The sequence below is a fragment of the Lampetra fluviatilis genome, chromosome 17 (assembly GCF_964198595.1).
Source record: "Lampetra fluviatilis chromosome 17, kcLamFluv1.1, whole genome shotgun sequence".
NCBI lineage: Eukaryota > Metazoa > Chordata > Hyperoartia > Petromyzontiformes > Petromyzontidae > Lampetra > Lampetra fluviatilis.
The window spans coordinates 3,741,957-3,760,802 of NC_136291.1; the positions used below are offsets into that span (position 1 = coordinate 3,741,957).

Genomic DNA, 18,846 nt, shown 5'->3' on the forward strand with positions numbered 1-18,846 from the left:
AGTCTTCGAACTCGTCGATGAACGCGGCCGAAAGGGACCGCGACCCACTCGGGAACTCTTGGTCGCGGTCCCAGTCACCGACGAGGATTCCATGGAGCCCTTCGGCATGCGCCGTGCCGCCACCGCCGCAGGCGCAGTCTCTGTGGAGCCCAGAACCCCCTGCCCCATCCCCCCCGGCTCTATCCCCAGCTCCACCTCCAGCTCCATCCCCACCTTCAGCTCCACCTCCAGCCCCCCCGGCTCCATCCCCCCCACCTCCACCCCCCCAGACTCCACCATCCCCGGCTCCATCCCCAGCTCCATGCCCAGGTCCACCTCCAGCCCCCCAGACTCCATCCCCCCCACCTCCACCCCTCCAGACTCCATCCCCCCCACCTCCACCCCCCCCACCTCCATCCTCCCCACCCCCCCAGACTCCATCCCCCCCACCCCCCCAGACTCCATCCCCCCCGGCTCCATCCCCAGCTCCATGCCCAGGTCCAGCTCCACCTCCAGCCCCCCCGGCTCCACCACCACCTCCAGCCCCCCAGACTCCATCCCCCCCGGCTCCAGCCCCACATCCACCTCCAGCCCCCCCGACTCCAGCCCCCTCGGCTCCATCCCCAGCTCCACCCCCAGCCCCCTCGGCTCCATCCCCCCCGGCTCCATCCCCAGCTCCAGCCCCCCCAGCCCGCGCATGCGTAGTGGCGGCGCCACCGCGGCCCCTGTGGAGCCTCGCGCTCCCCCCGCCTCCACCAGCCCCGGCCTGCGCATGCGCAGTGCCGTCGCCGCGCCCCCCCCAAACCATTGTCGGTGCCAGGCTGAGCTGGGATATGAGTGCGCTCTTCTTCCCCGACATTCCGGTAAATCGACTCTCGCTTATTTTCCCCGCGCTCAACGTTTATTCGTCTCGCTTCGCAGCGCGAAACACACTTCGCCTTTGTTTTACGTTTCGTTTAACTTTGACGGCGCTCGCACCGCGGTGCGTTGCGGTGCGGCCTAGCTCGCTCGGGGCATCCTCGCCGTGGCCTGAGTAGCCTCTGCGGGCGAGGCTGCGCCTACCCCCGGCCGGGTTGGGTCCCGGCGTACCGCTGTTTAAATGGTGATGGCGGTGTGAGGTGGTGGTTGGGGGGGGGAGTCGGTAATGGTTGTAGCGGGCGACGCGGGCCCTCGGCACACACACGAATCGACGTCGCGTCTCTCGGCGCCCCGGTCTAACGGACGGATTGTCTTTGTCTCTTTGTTTCAGGCCAAGTCCTTGTCCAAGTCGGCCGCCGGTAAGTGGCGTCTAGACGCGGCACCGTGAGCTCCCCCTCCCGAGGAAGGAGGCCATTTTCTCACCGCTGTCTAATGGCGCAGAGACTAAGTCCCAAAGCACAAACAGCCTCGCGCCGGCCCCGATTTAGCGGCGATTTAGCGGCCGCGGGGTCGGATGAACGCGGGGTTCGGATCCCCGGTACTCCGGGAGCGGGATGCCGCCGCGAGAGGGGCTGTGCGGTGCTCGTATGGCGAGGTAGGCGGCCCCAAAGAGAGGGCATTTGTGCCGCCGCCTGAGAGATTCTGACTTAGCCTCCAGCGCCATTTTCTGCGCCGAGTTCACCTTGGAAGAGGCGTCTCGAAGCCCTCTCTGGCCACGTTTGTGACCCCCACGGCTCCGTTTTGGCCTTTTTTTTCAAGCGGCGTGTCTCGCGACGCGATCCTCGGCTTTGATTCGTGTCAATTGGCCACGTTTCAGTCGTGGCAGATGAGCGGCGATGCGGTTTGTGGGAATGGTGCTTGCTCTCTGTGCTCCGTGTGTGTGGGGTTTTTGTTCACCCGAATGGAAATGTGCTCGTTTATCTTAAAAGTTTTCATTTGGTCGGGTTATATCATTTTGTTGTTGTTGGCAAATGTGTAATGTAGTAAATTGGATATTAAATTTATATTGTAAGTTTTTAGCAGTTTTTTAAAAATCTTTCAGTTATTGTCAACCCACAGCAAACTTCATGCTTGTGTTTAGCCGGCTTGACACTTTTATACAATTAAACAAGTTTTGAGCATCTCGTGCAATCTATTATCACATTTTGACCTAGTTTGTGGTGAAGTACGTGGGTTTTTCTGCCACGTGTTTGTCTCGTGTGTGAACGCGGCCCTTTCGCAGGAGATTCGCGCAATATCGCTGCCCTTCTCGCTAGTTACATAAGCAACGAGACAATGCAGGACTGGTCTGCATTGACAGATCAGGTTGATATGCGTCTGCACATTAATCTTTACATTTAACCATTTGTTTTATACACCGCACCTGATATAATTAGAGTGCATATTATGGAGCAAACAATTTTACTTTAAATGTCCACATCGATACAATTTAAAGGTAAAGCTTTCGTTTACTGCAGACTAAAAAGTTTGTGCCTCTACATCTGTTGGTAGGTAATGTTTTCACTTTTAATAAAGTTAGGTTATTTTAATGTTCATGGAATTTTCTTTGTAATCTGTTGTATTTTTTAGGCTTAACGTGATTGGCCCTTTACTGGGTACTTCCAGTAGACCAGCTATCGATAAGTGACGTGTCTAATGTGAGAAAAACATAGCAGTAGAAGTTGCGAGCTCCTTCCTCTCGCACAAACCACCCAGTCATTTTATGTGGACAAAGGTATTTATTTCCACGTGACAGCAATGATAAGAACACTTATTACTCATGTCGCTTTACCACCTGTCCATGGGCTAAGTTTACGTCGTAATTTCCAATAATGCTGCAATTCTTTTTTCTCTTTACCATTGTTTTAGCATTTTTTTTCAATGTGGTAGATTGGTCAATGTTAAATTTTACCATCATTTCTACATTATAGGAAGTGATTGTGGATAAACAATTTCATGAGCCGCTTGGCACGCTGAGTTTTGAGGCTGATTATATTGCCATTGTAGTCCAGACATATAATTTATAGGGAGGGGCTATTAATAAATTGGGATTTCATGTTTCAGACGTTTTAAATCATAAGCATAATTTACTGGTTTGTGAGAATCTCCTTTGGATAGTGTGTATTTAATTTGTCATTGTTAAAACATCTCGCGTGAAAGAGGTATTGGTGTGCACGGTTTATACTTAAAATTTAGGAACATGTTGGAGCGCATGGAAAATAATATTGTTTGGAATGTATGCAAGAAAGCACATTCATTGACTTATTTGGTCCAAAGCCTGAAATTTACTTGTGTGGTTGTGTTCAATATTTCAAGTGGTTATTTACTTGGTCATAGTCAATCAAATAAACCAAAGTTCCGAGAAGCTTGGAGGTCACGGCACTGTGTTGGCACCGCTTAGATCCTGGGTTTAAATCCAAGAAGCTGCTTGTGATTAAAGCAGCTTCTCAAGTGTAGTCGGTTGACAGTCACAGCCGAGTCACCAATGACTGCACTTAAATAGCTTGTTTGAAAGTACTACCCCCTAGTGTGGATAATAGGTAACTTAAAGGGATCTCAGAAGTAGTTTTGCGATAACCACTTTCATGGGATGTTCTTGGCAGTTTGTACAAAGTTCTGAATGGATTGGTATATTCGTGACATGACTAATTGTGCAATTTAGATTAAATTAGGGAAAGACAATATATTTTAAAAATCTAAAGTTCTAATTGACAAACAAAACAATTAATGTTGATCATCAAAAAAGGGGAAAAACCTATTCTCACATTTAATGTTGATGGTTAAACATTCTCTTTACTTTTCCTAAAAGTTTAGATTTTATTTCATACAGAGGGCATAGCTGTAACCAAGTTACGTTTTTTTAAGGCACAGTAGTGTCATAAGTGGCTGGCCACGTGTGTTGACCTATTTGACGTAGTGCACCCTTGTTATTTTGAATTGAATCTCTGCGTTATAATTGTGACATGTCGGTAGATAAGAGCACCACAGTGCCACATTATAGCCTCTGCCCTGCGTTGTCACGAAAGGACATCGTGTACACAGTTAAAAACGGCGAGTAATGAGTAACATATGAACACTTAGTGACAAGGATGTTTTTAGGGTTTTGACAGCTTGCTGTTCCATTGTCAAATAAGCGCCTTGTGTATTAAGGACTTGGTGATATTTTTATTATATTGTATAGGCAGTGAATACCACATCAGTGGTGCAACGAAAAAAGTACGCGTCAAAAACCCTACACCATAGTGAATGGCAAAAGTGCTCTTACATATAACGGTCACTTTGTCACGGGTATACTTTGCACAGTGATAATATGACAATAATAATTGGTCTATGATACCACATGTTGACATATATTTAAGCTAGGAGGAGGCCAGTTCTCATGAGGGGCTGTGCATCCAGCAACTATTAAAGCATTTTAAAAGATTGTCAAAATTCCGTGTTTTCTTTTTGTATATTGGTAGCGTAATTACTGATTTTTATTTTTTTGCCTTTTTTTAACTAGCTGGCCACAGGGACTCCCACAAGAGTCACAACCACGCATCGAATAAGCACAGGGACGTGGACAAATACAAGCACAAGTCCGAGCAAAAGACTGACAGTAAGGCTGACAGTAAGGCTGACAGTAAAGTTGACAGTAAAGTTGACCGTAAGACTGACCATAGGTCTGACCACAAATCTGACCACAAGTCTGAACAGAAGTCTGAACACAAGTCTGAACAAAAGTTTGAACACAAATCTGACCACAAGTCTGAACACCGGTCTGAGCACCGGTCCGAGCACAAATCTAAACACAAAGACAAGGACAGAGAGAAGGAGCGCGATAAGGAGCACAAGTCCAAGCATGGTGGTGGTTCGATGGGTTCCAAGGAGCACAAGGAAACCTCCCATACGTAAGTTCTCACCGACACATTACGGCAGAGGTGTCTTGTTAGGCTGCATTGTAATTAAGCATTCATATTTTTGTTGGTTATGCAGAATGTAAGGAAGCAATAAAATAAAAGCACTTAAGTAAAATAACTCTCAGCACCGGAGCAAGCCTTTTTTTTCCATCTTCCATGTTGTCCCTCATTTCACTGCACTGTCCCAGCATTGCTTTATCATGCGCTTCGTGGATAGCTTGTGAAAGAGTTGCCTGTGTGGGTTTATCGAGGGACACCGTACCTGCCTCTGTTAATTGTGGGTGTCCTGTTGCAGCAAGCATAAGGAACATTTGGACAAAGAAAGACAGAAGGACAAGGAACTGGACAAAATCAAAAAGGAAAAGGTAAGTTTGAATAGCGTTTATTTTGTCTTTAGCGACGTTTAAGTATGTTAAAGGAATTATTTACTTAATCTTTTTGATAACTCGTTTTAGTCCATTGTCCTATTGGTTGTCCAGACCAATATTATTTAACAGTATTTGTTAAAGAAGGTAAACACTGTCTAATCAGGTGATGTGTGTATCTGTTTTGCAGCCTTTTGTAAATGATGTGAAGATTAAGAAGGAAAATGGCTTCAGGTAAGTTAAATTTTAGCGTATAGTACACGTGCATTTGTTATCTTTAGACTGCAAATCTCAAGTGCTTAAAAGTACTTGGTGTCATTGGTTTATTTCTAACCAATCACTCAATTTGGTGCTGTCCATTCTTCATCTACAATATAGGTTTCCCTCAGTGGATTTGTGCAACCCAAAATTCGCTGTATGCGGTTCAAATTCACCCCTCCTGCAGCTTTGTGGTGTGATGTGGGACAACATTGTGTGTGTACCTTACGTGGTACTCGGCAGGCGACTGCCTCGTGTGGTTTTGCTTTCTGCGCCCTTTTCATGGAACGCAGTTACCGCGTACAACGAGGGAAACTTGCATATGCTGCACACGATTTGAATCATTTTCTCTGTCAAACACCCAAATTATTGGATAGTGTGCATAGGATGAGTGCGTTTAATGCAGTTGTAGATTGTGGGCATGATATGCTCGTGAGACAAGCTGAGATTATGAAACCGTATTAATTCTTAGTCATATCTGTGGCAATCAGTCTCGCACTTTATTGCTTTTTGGGGCGTTTGACTCTTTTATTTTCCTGTGCCATCCCACGTAGTTCCCCAGTCATTAAGTTAGAGGAAGACGATGGCTATGGGTTTGGAGCCGCTGTGACAGCGCCAGCACGTGCCAAGCAGGAAGCGCGTGCTCGTGAAGATCGCATCAAGAAGGAGTCAAAACCGGAGAAGCGCTTTCGGGCCGACTCCGATGATGATCAGCCGCTGTCCAAAAAGTGAGTTGCTGAGTTTTTGTTCTTGCTGTAACTTTGTACCCTGAGCCACCATAGTCGTCTTCATGGTATGGGTTCCTTGCAGAGCATTAACCCAAACCGTGCCCCGCTGGTGTTGCAAGACATCCAATTTACCCCCTTCACCTCTGGTACACCGTAACCAAGTCGGTGTGGAGCCATGACCAGATTGATACGTTGGGCCACATTTAAATCTACATGGTAGCCTAGCAGGGCTGGGCTAGTTACACTGTCCATTGTGTTTAACATCAGTCATTAACAACTTAACCACAGTATCACTACGTTATCTACGTGTGTCTCTGCATCACACGTGTGCGATATTTTGCGGCACTGCTTTGATTTCTTTAAATGGAGAAACTGCCCGCAACGGCCTTGCTCTGCACGACCCTGGCATAGCTCAGATGCACCAGTGGAAACCGGGTTTAGGTCTCAATGAGACTAATGAGCTCTTTCCAGTTTATTCGCCGTGTGTCGGCAATTAAATTTATGAAAAAAATATCTGCAGACATTTTGTTTGTCCCCGAATTATGCAAATGCACTCATCTTTTTGTTTCCAGTATATTAACTTGAGAAAAGCTCTTGACCCATTCAGTATATGAGTAGAGGTTTTCTTCGAAAAAAATATATATGCTTTTCATTCACCACTTTTCTCCTTTTCATTTTGCCCACAGGCTCCATATGGTCAAGCAGATAAAAACTGAGAAAACGGTTGACAGAAAATCCACAAAGAGGCCACATGACAGCCAGGTGAGTTCTCCGCTTTTTTGTAGACGTCATCTTGGCTGCCACTCGTTCGGGCACACACTTGAGAACTACACCGTACTCACCGTTGCTGACCGCTGGTGCTTTTTGTGTTACGTTGCAGAGAAAGTCAACAAAGAGAGAAAAGGATGACATCCCAAGCAAGAGAAAGAAGAAGGATGAACCGGAAGAGAAATGGAAGTGGTAAGGAAACTGTTCGCTGAGACTGCTTCGTGGGTAGATTACATTGCGTTGCTCAACTCTATGGGAGCAAAACATTAACCCTGTTGCTTTTGGAGTAGTCTGATGTGAATTGTCCTTTATACCTAAATCATGTGCGTTCAGATTCTCCAGTGTGACGTCTGTGTTGTGAATGCTGCTGGGTCAACACTCAATAGTCATAATTTAGAACCACTGGATCCACCCTCCCGTTCTCCTGGAAGTATATCTTTCAGACATGGGCCAGGAGGTGGGGCTGTGAGGTACACAGCGTAACATGCAAGTACCGTTAATTTTGACAGTCTGCAGGCGCACATCGTCAAATGTGCTCGTTGAGTGCCTAGAGCATTGATCTCGGTTTAAAACCTTGGGTCGTCCACAGCAGCGTTCAACTCTGTTTAAAGTTCTCCCAGGCAGTGTTGTAAAAGACCCATCCCAGATGCTGGCCTGCACCCTAAACACTGCAGTCCCCTCCCACCTCCAAATCGGTGCCAGATCGCCGTGCACGTCACGCCCCATGCCTGTTGTGGGAGTCGCTTTGCCGCTCCGAAGCTCGTTCCTCTGCCCCTGGGGATTTTGGTGGAAAAGTGGCGTTTGTCACTCATTAATGCGTAATGAGCTGTTTCCTGCGCAGCAGGTTTGTTTCACCTACACGGACCGCGTTCCCCTGGGCTTGTATTAGGTAGCGGCGTGGTGGTTGTAGGTGATCACAGTGCCGGATTTAATTTTTTATTACTTTTCTGCCTTGCTGAACGGTGCGTTTCATTTATGACGCAAACAGCTATCCCTCGGCATATGAAGGCACGCGATGTTATGGAACATTTTTGGCAACCTGCGGAACGATGCGTTTGGCAGAGTTTTACACCCGTCGTGAGAAGTAAAAACATATTTGCTTCAGGAAATTACGTTTTGCGGTCATGGGAACCATGTACGATGCTGCGTTAAAAAATTACGCGAGGCTTGTGAAAATTGCCATTTCTAGCTGAATTGCACAGGTGTCATGCGGAGGCCCAAAGCTGGTTATTTTCCACCCTCTGTTTTTATTTGGAATGTTTTATTTTGTAATGTATACAGTCATATTGGGCCTCACATTTGTTTTATAAGATATGCTTTGTAGGAATTTTGGGTTCAGCACTGCTATGTGTTTTGTGACATTCCTTGCTGTCTGTGAACAAGTCGGTGCACATTTTGAGCAAATGATTCTTAAATTCATGTAAAACGCTGCCTTTGGTTAAGTGTCCATACATGTGTATAGCGTAACATCTCTAGAAGGTTCGAGAGCTTGGCCTTGGAAGAGTTGCGACCGTGTCTTAATAGTGATGCCACTTTGGTGGAGATTACATCTACATTGGCCCCCAAACACGGGTCAGGCAGAGGGACCTCCAAGTGTGCCTCGGTTCACGCACATTCAGGAAAATAAAGCGATGCAATCCCTGAATGGGACGCCCGTTGCCAGCACGCGGTTGGGCTCAGCGCGGTTTAATGACGCATGTGGGTGTGTTTTGCTTGTGCCTGGCGCTCCAGGTGGGAGGAGGAGCGCTACACGGATGGCGTCCGATGGAAGTTCCTGGAGCACCAGGGCCCCGTGTTTGCACCACCTTACGAACCGCTCCCAGACGATGTGCACTTCTACTACAATGGTTGGTCACACCGATTCTCATAACACGTCTTTTGGTAGATACAGCAATATCGATGTGTTATTTACACTCGCAATACATGCATCAAGTTACGTGTGCGAGATTGGGTTATAATTACATGGGCATCGGCCCATGGGGTCAGGCAGAGGACCAAGTGTGCCTCTTCTTTTGAGAATGTCTTTTGAGTTATCTATTTGTTACAGAGCAGTGGTATTTAATAGCTTGACTACATGCTACAAAAAAAGTTGACTTAATTGTGAATGGAGAAGGTGGTGCTTAATGCCTTTTTTGGAATGCGCAGCGCGTGAACCAATTGCCAAATATTATTTTCACTGTTAAGACATTATTTTGAGTTTGCTGTTGACACACTGCCTTGGGCATTATCTGCTGTCAATGGGTAGCAATGAAAGCGGCAAGCATTTCCCCCCAAGGGGAGCACTAAAAGGATGTGGTGGTGTGTGATCACAGGCAAGCCAATGAGACTGAGCGAGAAGTCAGAAGAGGTGGCTACCTTCTACGCCAAAATGCTGGACCACGAGTACACGAGCAAGGATATCTTTCGGAAGAACTTTTTCAAGGACTGGCGAAGGGTATGACCTCTAACTTGTACGACGTTATCTCTCCGCTTGCTTACCGCCCGTTTTTTTTTAAATATACAGTGGTACCTCGGTATACGTCGTTAATTAGTTCCAGAAGGTAGGACTAATACCGAAAATTACGTATACCAAATGCATTTTTCTTATAAGAAATTAAGGGAAAGGAAATAATCCATTCCAGAGTATAATCAATTATATTGTATATGGCATATCATACATTAATGGGGTTGTATAAAATTATTTAGACACTAATTACTAAAATGTATACATAAATTAAAATAAATGCATAAAACATTAACATCACTTTAGCTTGCTGAGAGGAGTTGAATGAATTTGCAAAAAAATTCACGTTAAAATGACAAACACGTGAAAATTCACAGTTATAGCAAGGGTTGTGCACGGAACGAGTTCTAGTGTACAGGCAGACTGAGGAGCGGCGCTTTGTTTCATTTGTTTCAGTCGTGAACGGGGTATACGCGGGTACGCGGTGACCCATCCCGATCCATACAAGTTCTAGCAAGTGCGTCCTATCCTAAGCAAGACGTCGTATCCCAAGACTTTTTTCGCGTTAAAACATGACGTATACCAAATTCGACCTATTCCAAAGCGGTCGTATACCGTGGTATGACTGTATATTGAGCCTTTTTATCCCAATTATACTTAAACAGTTCTGTAAGTTTATTGTTTATTCCTGTATACAGAGGGCAGTGCAACAAAATACATGGTTGTACTGTGCTATGCTCACGTCTATGCTGCCTGCCTTCAACCCTTACCCACAAGCGTGTCGACGTATGATAACGATTAGGGTAACGCGGTTTTGAAATGAATTGTTTTCTTGTGATGTGAGATAAGGGTAAATTATTACGCAAGGGCCCGTTTGCTGTTTTTTTTAAAGCAACGCACTATAATCCGTTGAGCAGAATGGGGGAGCGCTTGCGGTGGTTTTTGGTTTGACACTGCGTGCGTGTCTCTCTCCCTGCGTGCGTGTCTCCCCGCGTGTGTCGACATAACAGGAAATGACGTCGGAGGAGAGGAGCATTATCTCCGACCTGTCAAAGTGCAACTTCAACGAGATTGATGAATACTTCAAGGTCAAAACGGAGGAGCGCAAGAACATGACCAAGGATGAGAAACAGGTGCAGTCATTGGTCCTCATCTCTTCGGCGCAAATGCTTGGCCACCAGCAGCTCCAAAATAAATAAATGTTTACAATTTTCAGGGTAGAAGGAAAGCGAGTTGTTTTCATTGCTCGTGTTTTTTTTACCACAAACGTAACAATTGTGTCGGCAGTATTAATCACTTAAAAGTATCTGGGAATGGTGCGTTGGTCGTCGGTCTTTACACTTGTTTGAAACTAAGCTGATGGCATTATCGCTGTATGATAACACGGAGTGTTGAGTGTCTTTTCAGTCTCGTATGTTTATCAGGACGGTCCTATGAGTGTTTCAACAATAATATTTTTAATGAGCATTTTATTTGCGGAAGAAAACCATAGGGTACCTGCAGAAAACACATTTATTTTAGGAAATAACACTCAAAATGCGTACACACATCGGCTATGATCCCTTTGGCTGTGCTGCCATTTTGCGATTACCTTGCAGCTTACCGATTAGCACGGTTGGCTACATACTATGTGAAAGAAGTTCAACATATATGCATAGTGGGATTGGGAGTCTTCTCACTCTGCATGAATCCCTAACCTTTGGCTCAAAAGTGCTGGATTACAGGCATAATATCCAACCACTGAACCATTGTCCACATGGGTTCCTGGTTGCTTAGCCACTTGTGTGCGTGCACTATCGACAGATGCTCAAGGAAAAGAACGAGAAAATGACGCAGGATTTCGGCTTCTGCCTCATGGACTCGCACAAGGAGCGAATCGGCAACTTCAGGATCGAACCTCCGGGCCTTTTCCGTGGTCGAGGTGACCACCCGAAGCAGGGCATGCTGAAGAGGCGTGTGTTGCCTCAAGACGTGATCATCAACTGCAGCAGGTGAGTGTCGCACAGCACGCATATTGAGCAGCCGCACCTAATGATGTATGCCCGTCTCACGAGACATCTCGTGCCCCACACTGTGGATTGTTACCAACGGGGTACAATTGGCGCACGCTTCCTTTTTTAAGGGACTCCAAAATCCCAGTGCCGCCACCGGGCCACAAGTGGAAGGAGGTACGACACGATAACAAGGTGACGTGGCTCGCCTCCTGGACCGAGAACGTGCAGGGCCAGGTCAAGTACGTCATGCTCAACGCCACCTCTCGCATCAAGGTGAGAGACCCGTAGTCCTGTATTGACCACCCCCCCCTCCCCAACCTGTTACGACGAACCAAATTAATCTCAGCGCTTGGTTCCATCAGCCAAAAAGCCTTCTACCAATCGTTTTCAGCAGCAGGCTTTAAGCAAGGAAACCCTGGACTGGTTTTCAACTTTCTCATTCTCATCAGCATGGTTGTAGCCAATAAAGCAATGCTTCTTGGCTATCCTCTGTTAAAGGCAAATGTCACGTGAACACTGAGCTCCTGTGCAAAGTACAACAACATTGTACAGATGAGAATGAATGTAATTCACAGTTCATACTCTTAGTTTTCATCATTGTGACACCACCACTGGCAGTGGTGTCCATATACCAGTGTATGAGAGCTTGACATTTTAGATTTGATTAAAAATTGTGACTATATACATCAAACAACTTTGAATGTTTGCGATTTTTTTTCAATGTTACACGTGGTAAACGTGACATCATGTGCATGTTTTGCGGCGAGCAGGGCGAGAAGGACTGGCAGAAGTACGAGGTGGCTCGTAAGCTGAAAACTTGCGTGGAGAAGATCCGGAGCCAGTACCGCGATGACTGGAAGTCAAAGGAGATGCGAATTCGCCAGCGAGCCGTCGCGCTTTACTTCATTGACAAGGTGTGTGCCGCTGATGGGTCATTGGCATTAATTGACCACACTTTGCCACATCAGTTGCTGCAGGTTGAAGCTGGGATGAACAAACCATGGAGCATGGAAGTACATTACAATAATACATTTTTCTGCAATTTCTTTGCACTGCCTGCAAAGTAAACCTGCAATCCCACCGCATATTTACAACACCTTTAGACATGGTGGTTGCCCATCCAAACACTGTACAGGCTTTTAAACCTGCTGAGCTTCTGAGGTCTGAGATTGAGCACATGCCACCTGACTTGGGCATAAACTACAGAGGTGATGGACATAATCAATATTTAGTATATGATGCAGAAAGTATAGACAGTTCTTGTAAAAATTAAACTAAACTAGGGTGAGAAAACATCAATGTGCATGCATGTTATAACGCTTTTCAATATGCGTCTATACTTAAAAAAGAGTGGGCAATACCGATATTAATTTTTACCGAATGTATTTTTAACAAGTATTTTTCAAGTGTTATTAAGGGAGGGGGAGACACGCTGCTGATGATGGTGAACCTGTGTTGCAGTTGGCGCTGAGAGCAGGTAACGAGAAGGAGGAGGGCGAGACGGCGGACACGGTGGGCTGCTGCTCGCTGCGTGTGGAGCACATCAAGTTGCACGAGAAGATGGACGGCCAGGAGTATGTGGTGGAGTTCGACTTCCCTGGCAAGGACTCGATCCGCTACTACAATAAGGTCCCCGTCGAGAAGAGGGTACGTTGCGCGCGCTCGTGCAGTTGCGTTGCAGATATGGGAGAGAAATGTTTCTTTTTAACGTTTTGGCGATGTGGGATTCGTAGTGAGGTGCACAGAAAACTTGTGTTAAGTTCGATTCGGTTCTCGTTTCTGAAAACGCAAATAGAATTTGGACTTAAGCGAATTGTTAACGCTCGCTAGAGATCTTGAATGTCGTGTAACCAAAGATTGTTCAACGGCTTCTATATACGGTGTGTCCTTTGTCTCGTGTGCGAGTAGGTTTTCAAGAACCTGCAGCTCTTCATGGAGAATAAGCAGGGTGGAGATGATCTCTTCGACCGTCTTAATGTGAGTAATGTACAGTTTAATTAGTTGAAAATATAAGGTTCCACTTGTGCAGTAGCGTTGCAGATATTATGCTATCTCGTAGTGTTTGCTGCCACATTGAAAGCATGTTTTATTTTTTGAAGCAAGCTGCCATCTTTTTATTTTTGAGAAGAGGTGCTAAATCTGTAATTTTTTTTCCCCACCACGCCATTCTCGACAGACGTCAATCCTGAACAAGCACCTTCAGGAGCTGATGGATGGACTGACTGCCAAGGTTTTCCGAACCTACAACGCCTCCATCACCCTGCAGTGGCAGCTGAAGGAGCTCACGAGCAGTACGTTCGATCCCTGCCCACTCCTCCCACTGCCCGTTTCCTTTACTGCCCCCATCAATAAGGGATTGTGGGAAAATGCTAAGTTAGCAAAAAGATCTAAATTGACATCTCAAGTAAAGGCAGCAACCCTCCGTGTCAGCTACTCATGAATTAATTTTTCGCAGCCGAGTAATTATCCTACCACCGCTCGCTCGACTTAGTGTCCAGTTGGCTCATAATTTCTCATTGCTAGCAGGGATCCATATGGCCCTACTAAGTTGCACTTGTGCATATGTGACAGCTAGCCAGATTTTATTTCATCAGGCTTAATCGATTGGAGTATGGCTATGTTTGGTTTGTGAGATTGCTCTGGAGAGTGAGACTTCCTCGATTATAATTGTGTGTGGTTGGTTGTTGTGTTGACGTGGTGTGCAGCGGAAGAGAGTGTCCCTGCCAAGATCCTGTCCTACAACCGGGCGAACCGCGCGGTGGCCATCCTGTGCAACCATCAGCGTGCCGCGCCCAAAACATTTGAGAAGTCCATGGCCAACCTGCAGGGCAAGGTGAGCTACCATGGAGAGCAGGCCATTGTACTTTGGTACATTTGTGCTCTGAAGAGCATTTGAAGCATGGAATGGAGTGGACCTCATCTAGCAAGTCGATCGACAGATGGGCTCTGCGTGTACAGTAATAATATTGTTCAATGGAACTTTTAGGGGCCTTCAGCAAAATATAGCTTGATCATTCAAACTTGATGGTGATAGTTGTGCAAAGACCGTGAACCCTCGATTTAACGGACTAATAGGGGGGGGAAGGGGTGTCCGTCGAATCCGATTGTCCATCAATGGCCAAATGAGGTATTTTGAGCACTAAATCGCACCCCGCCACACGCAGACTACTTAGTGATAGTTCAGTAATGATAATTATAAAATATTGTCGTGCTTTTTATGTATGTGATACTGTACTTTTAAAGACCAAAGTATACTGTAAATGTATTGTAGAACTCATTTTACACTTTTATCCTATCTTGACCTATTTTAAACAAAAAAACATGTGTAGTGTAATAAATACTGTACCGATTAAGGGGACAAATCTGATATTGACCGTACTGATTTCTCCATTACCGGACTTAGTCCATTGTTTTGTTTGGGGCAAAGTCCGTTGTCTCATCTCTTCGGACAAAACTCTGGATTAAGAAGATGTTGTCCATTAAATCCGAGGTCCGTTGAATGGCGGTCCGTTAAACCGAGGGTTTACTGCAGTGTCAAATATGATTTTAGAGCCTAACCGATAATGTTTCATGTCGTTGGGTGACTGCGAGTTTCAAGGAAACTGGACCCCTTTTTGATAAAAGTTCCCCGTCTTGTACAGATCGACGGCAAGCGGGAGCAGCTGGCTGTCGCCAAACGCGAGCTCAAGTCGGCCAAGACTGACTTGAAGGTCCGCAAAGACATCAAAAGCAAGAAGTAAGTCAAGTGGCTCCACGGTACACACTGCTTCACAGGCTACCACAAGTTGTGGCGCATCTGGCTTCCTCAGGATCGAAACTCCCAATCCTCGTTTGTGTTGAGTTGCTCTTAGTGGGTATCAGCACTCACTCGTGTAGAGTCCCTCTGGGTCTTATTACGTATGGCTCATGCTGCTCTGGCCCGGTGTGCAAGTCTCATCATGGGGCAGCTGACGATTAGAATTAGGTTCTTCCACTTCTTTCTCTGATCATGGGTGTAATCCTTTTTATCTAAAGTCCTCCCTTTTACACTTTTAATTCGCATCTTGTGTGAAAAGCCACATGGCAGTGCCAGGTGCACTGATAGTAATCTGTTGGCCTCCATTCTTTGAGATTTTCTTTGTACATTCCGTTGACACTTGGGTGGCGTCGGTGTTCCACTTGGCGGTGTTTCACGTGCGTGTGCGCTTTCGTTTTCGGCGTTCGTCTTTGTGCGTGTAGCTCGCATTCACCGTGTTCTGGCATAGTGGTGGTGGATGTGCTGTGGTCGCCGGTGACATTGTCATGCATTTGTGACAGGGTTGTCGAGACCCGCAAAAAGGCAGTCGAGCGCATGGAGGAGCAGCTCATGAAGCTGGAGGTGACTGCTACTGACAAGGAGGAGAACAAGCAGATCGCACTCGGCACCTCCAAACTCAACTACCTGGATCCTCGCATCTCCGTCGCATGGTAATAAAACATGATAGTGATGCTAGTGTCACAAATTATTTCTATTCGTAGAATATATGAAGTAGAAGTGTTTAATCGAGCGTTTTTGCCCAATAAATACACTTGCATGGGAATACTGTCCCCTTTTGGGGTATTTGACTATCCAGTAAAACCTTGGATTGCGAGCATAATTCGCTCCGGAAACGTGTTTGTAATCCAAAGCGCTCGTATATCAGTTGTGGTCACGTGACGCTCTACAGACAAAGCGTATACACGTACTACTCGTATTGCAAGACCTCGCTCGTTTATCAAATTAATATTTATTTAAAAAATTTGCTCGTCTTGCAAAACACTCGCAGACCAATTTACTCGCAATCCAAGGTTTTACTGTACGTACAAGTTTCCACTTCCCCAGCTGCCTTAGCCCACAATTAGGAACAGGGCTTCCTTACAAAATGACCAGATGTAGTTAAGTCGCCCTTGTGTGTGTGTGTACCTGTGGTGCGTGTTGCAAATGGTTTCGCATACCTGTTGCGTGCGAATGCAGGTGCAAGAAGTTTGGTGTGCCCTTGGAGAAGATTTACAACAAGACTCAGCGAGAGAAATTTGCCTGGGCCGTTGACATGGCCGAAAAAGATTTTGAGTTTTAGACGACATGGATTTTATGAAATGACAGCGGTTTTATTGATCGCACCGATCCGTTTTAAACCTTGAGCTTTTTATATATATACACCCTGCTTCGTCTGGAGATGAATACTGCTCAACCCCATAATTGTACTTTTGCCACAGAACCAATTTTATGGGCTTGAGTGGTGTTTTTATAAATGTCACCTAGCCAAATTTAAAGACTCAAAATAGTCTGAAGTTAATGACTTTATGAACAGCCACACACGTTAATTGCATTAACCTGTGTGACTTTTTAAAGGTCGCATAAATGAATTACATTGTTTTTAATTTAGCACTGTTAGGAGAAGCTTTTGTTGCTTTTGAAAACAAAGTTGGATAAACATTGGCATTAAAAACCTAAAAGTCATTTCATTTGAAAAACACATTAAATAGTTCAAATTCACTTTTAACATTTACTATAAATTACAAAATCCACGGTAAGTAATTTTTTCAAGCATGATTTAATTCAATAACCCTCTTAGCGATGTGTTAGTGCTATTTAAGTTTTTTTTTTTCAGACTGTGAGCCCTATGCGAGTTTATGGAATATTAAATGTTTTATAGTTTGCCGAATATTGTACAGTTTAAACCTCGATTGTCCATAAACTGGGTCTGGGGGTTTGTTTGGATTGTGAACTTTCTTTGCAAATACAGCTTGTTAAACACTTTCAAGGATTTTGAAAACATTTTTTTCCTGTTTCTTTTCAAATCAATTGTGTTCAATCCACTTGATGCCGAACACGAACCGCCATTTTGGAGAGCACCAGTTTCTGCATGGATGTTCTCCTAAGACGTATTAAGTACGCCCGGCAGACGGACAATACTTGGAGCACCAGAGAGAAGCCTCTTGTCCTGTGTTCACGAGATGTACAACAAGCTTAAAGCCCCCCCCCCCCACCGTGTATAGGCGCGACAGAAATCTGCCTTACTTCACTTGGAAATTATGCCTGCCGATTGCCGACTTGAAGCACAGGTGGCTGGTCTGGCTTTGCCTGGTGCTTGTTGAATATTAAAAAAGGCAGGTGTGGCCACAATGGTTTGGCGAGGAGCTTGCTACGTGTTGCTATGGTGCTGGTTTTGCGAGCCGAAGCGTGCGTTTTGTGTGTTTGCCCATTTTGGCCAACCCAGCCGCAGCTAAATTGAGCAAACTTGGATTTGGGGAGATAATACACGCAATTAATTAATGTTGAACATAAATCCTCCCTAGCTCTGTAAATATTGCTGCAGGATCGAAACAACGGTACACAGACTGTCCTTTAGAGCTCAAGGAAGACATTAATGTTAATAGTGTGTTTTCTAAATTGTGTTCCACAAGATGAAAGTGCTATCGTGCTATACACATGAATGTTGGTCTCGTGGGGGGTCTATACATTGGGCCTTCATCAATGAGTGTTGTCACTCCGGCTGAAGCTACATTAGCATCGCTTAAGAATTTGCTGTACCGTTTTCTCATTTTACAATTTTATAAAGTTTACGGTGGTCGCCATGTGCGTAAAAAATATGACATGTGAATTTGACTGATGCCCGGTGTTCAGAACAGGCGGGGTTGGGTCACCGTATACATATATAAACATCACTGCTAAGATTATTTTACTGTCATTTTGCTTTGAATAAAAAAGCCAGTGCGAGCGAGTCATGCGTATGGCGTTGGTCGCATGGAACCACAATCTCAAGTATGGTTTTGGCGTGCGATAAAAAAAAATTCTTGAGGTCCAAAAACAACCTACTTTCCTCTCACGAACCGTTTTAAAATACACGCCACTTATGAGTGGTGTTGTATGTTATTTTCGGTGGGGGTTTCTCATTGCAATTTTTTTGTGATGCTCCCCCACCCCCCCCCCGATTGACGAGGCGCAGTTTTGTGGCAATCTGTCGCTGGTCGCAGAAAGCGTTTTTTCTACATTTGCCTTTTGGCGGGTCGAGAGAGTTTGAGCGGGTTCCATCTGCTGGGTCTCTTGGTCACTCGCAACGGTCGCAAATTTTGATCTCAAGTTGGACAAATTCGGGGTGGATACAAGACTGGCCGTCGCTGCAAAATTGCACGGAGGGGGGGGGGCTGTTTTTTCGATTTTTTTCAGTCTGGATTAATAACCTTCAGGTATTCATGCGTGTTGACCCCCGTTTGCTCGTGTCTCTGGGATGTGTGTGTGTGTGCTTGCCTATGAAGAAACGATGCCTTGTGTTCGCAAAAGATGCACGTTTTGGATGTGGGAAATAATATCCCCTTTTATTTATGAGATCGAATGAAGGTGGGCAAAATCGTCGGTGGCTGTGTTTTTCATTGATCATCTGTTTAATGAGTGCGTGGTTGCTCGTCCCCCTCATGTTCCCCAACCTAACAGAGGTCTTGCTGTCCTGGGACGTGGCTGGATTTTTTTGTAGTCCCTACTTTTGCTGTCTTACGTTTTTGAACCATCGGAATTTC

The 18,846-nt window shown here is 45.5% G+C and overlaps 1 protein-coding gene across 1 annotated transcript; it reads left to right on the forward strand.

The window, feature by feature from the left end:
• Nucleotides 1-762: 762 nt before the first annotated feature.
• On the forward strand, nucleotides 763-18,053 carry TOP1 (DNA topoisomerase I). The gene is made up of 21 exons (XM_078863999.1): nucleotides 763-842; nucleotides 1,229-1,256; nucleotides 4,379-4,766; nucleotides 5,071-5,140; nucleotides 5,331-5,374; nucleotides 5,953-6,126; nucleotides 6,813-6,888; nucleotides 7,007-7,086; nucleotides 8,626-8,741; nucleotides 9,207-9,328; nucleotides 10,348-10,470; nucleotides 11,141-11,328; nucleotides 11,460-11,604; nucleotides 12,102-12,245; nucleotides 12,793-12,978; nucleotides 13,240-13,308; nucleotides 13,508-13,622; nucleotides 14,037-14,164; nucleotides 14,973-15,067; nucleotides 15,628-15,777; nucleotides 16,304-18,053. The coding sequence occupies exons 1-21, from the start codon at nucleotides 813-815 to the stop codon at nucleotides 16,404-16,406; spliced, it is 2,574 nt and encodes an 857-aa protein (XP_078720125.1). The 5' UTR covers nucleotides 763-812; the 3' UTR covers nucleotides 16,407-18,053.
• Nucleotides 18,054-18,846: the final 793 nt, after the last annotated feature.

Coding starts and splice junctions, on each gene's coding strand:
- TOP1 (XM_078863999.1), top strand. CDS start 813: ATGAGTGCGCTCTTCTTCCCCGACATTCCG. Junction 843..1,228: donor TCTTCTTCCCCGACATTCCG/GTAAATCGACTC, acceptor TCTTTGTTTCAG/GCCAAGTCCTTGTCCAAGTC. Junction 1,257..4,378: donor CTTGTCCAAGTCGGCCGCCG/GTAAGTGGCGTC, acceptor TTTTTTAACTAG/CTGGCCACAGGGACTCCCAC.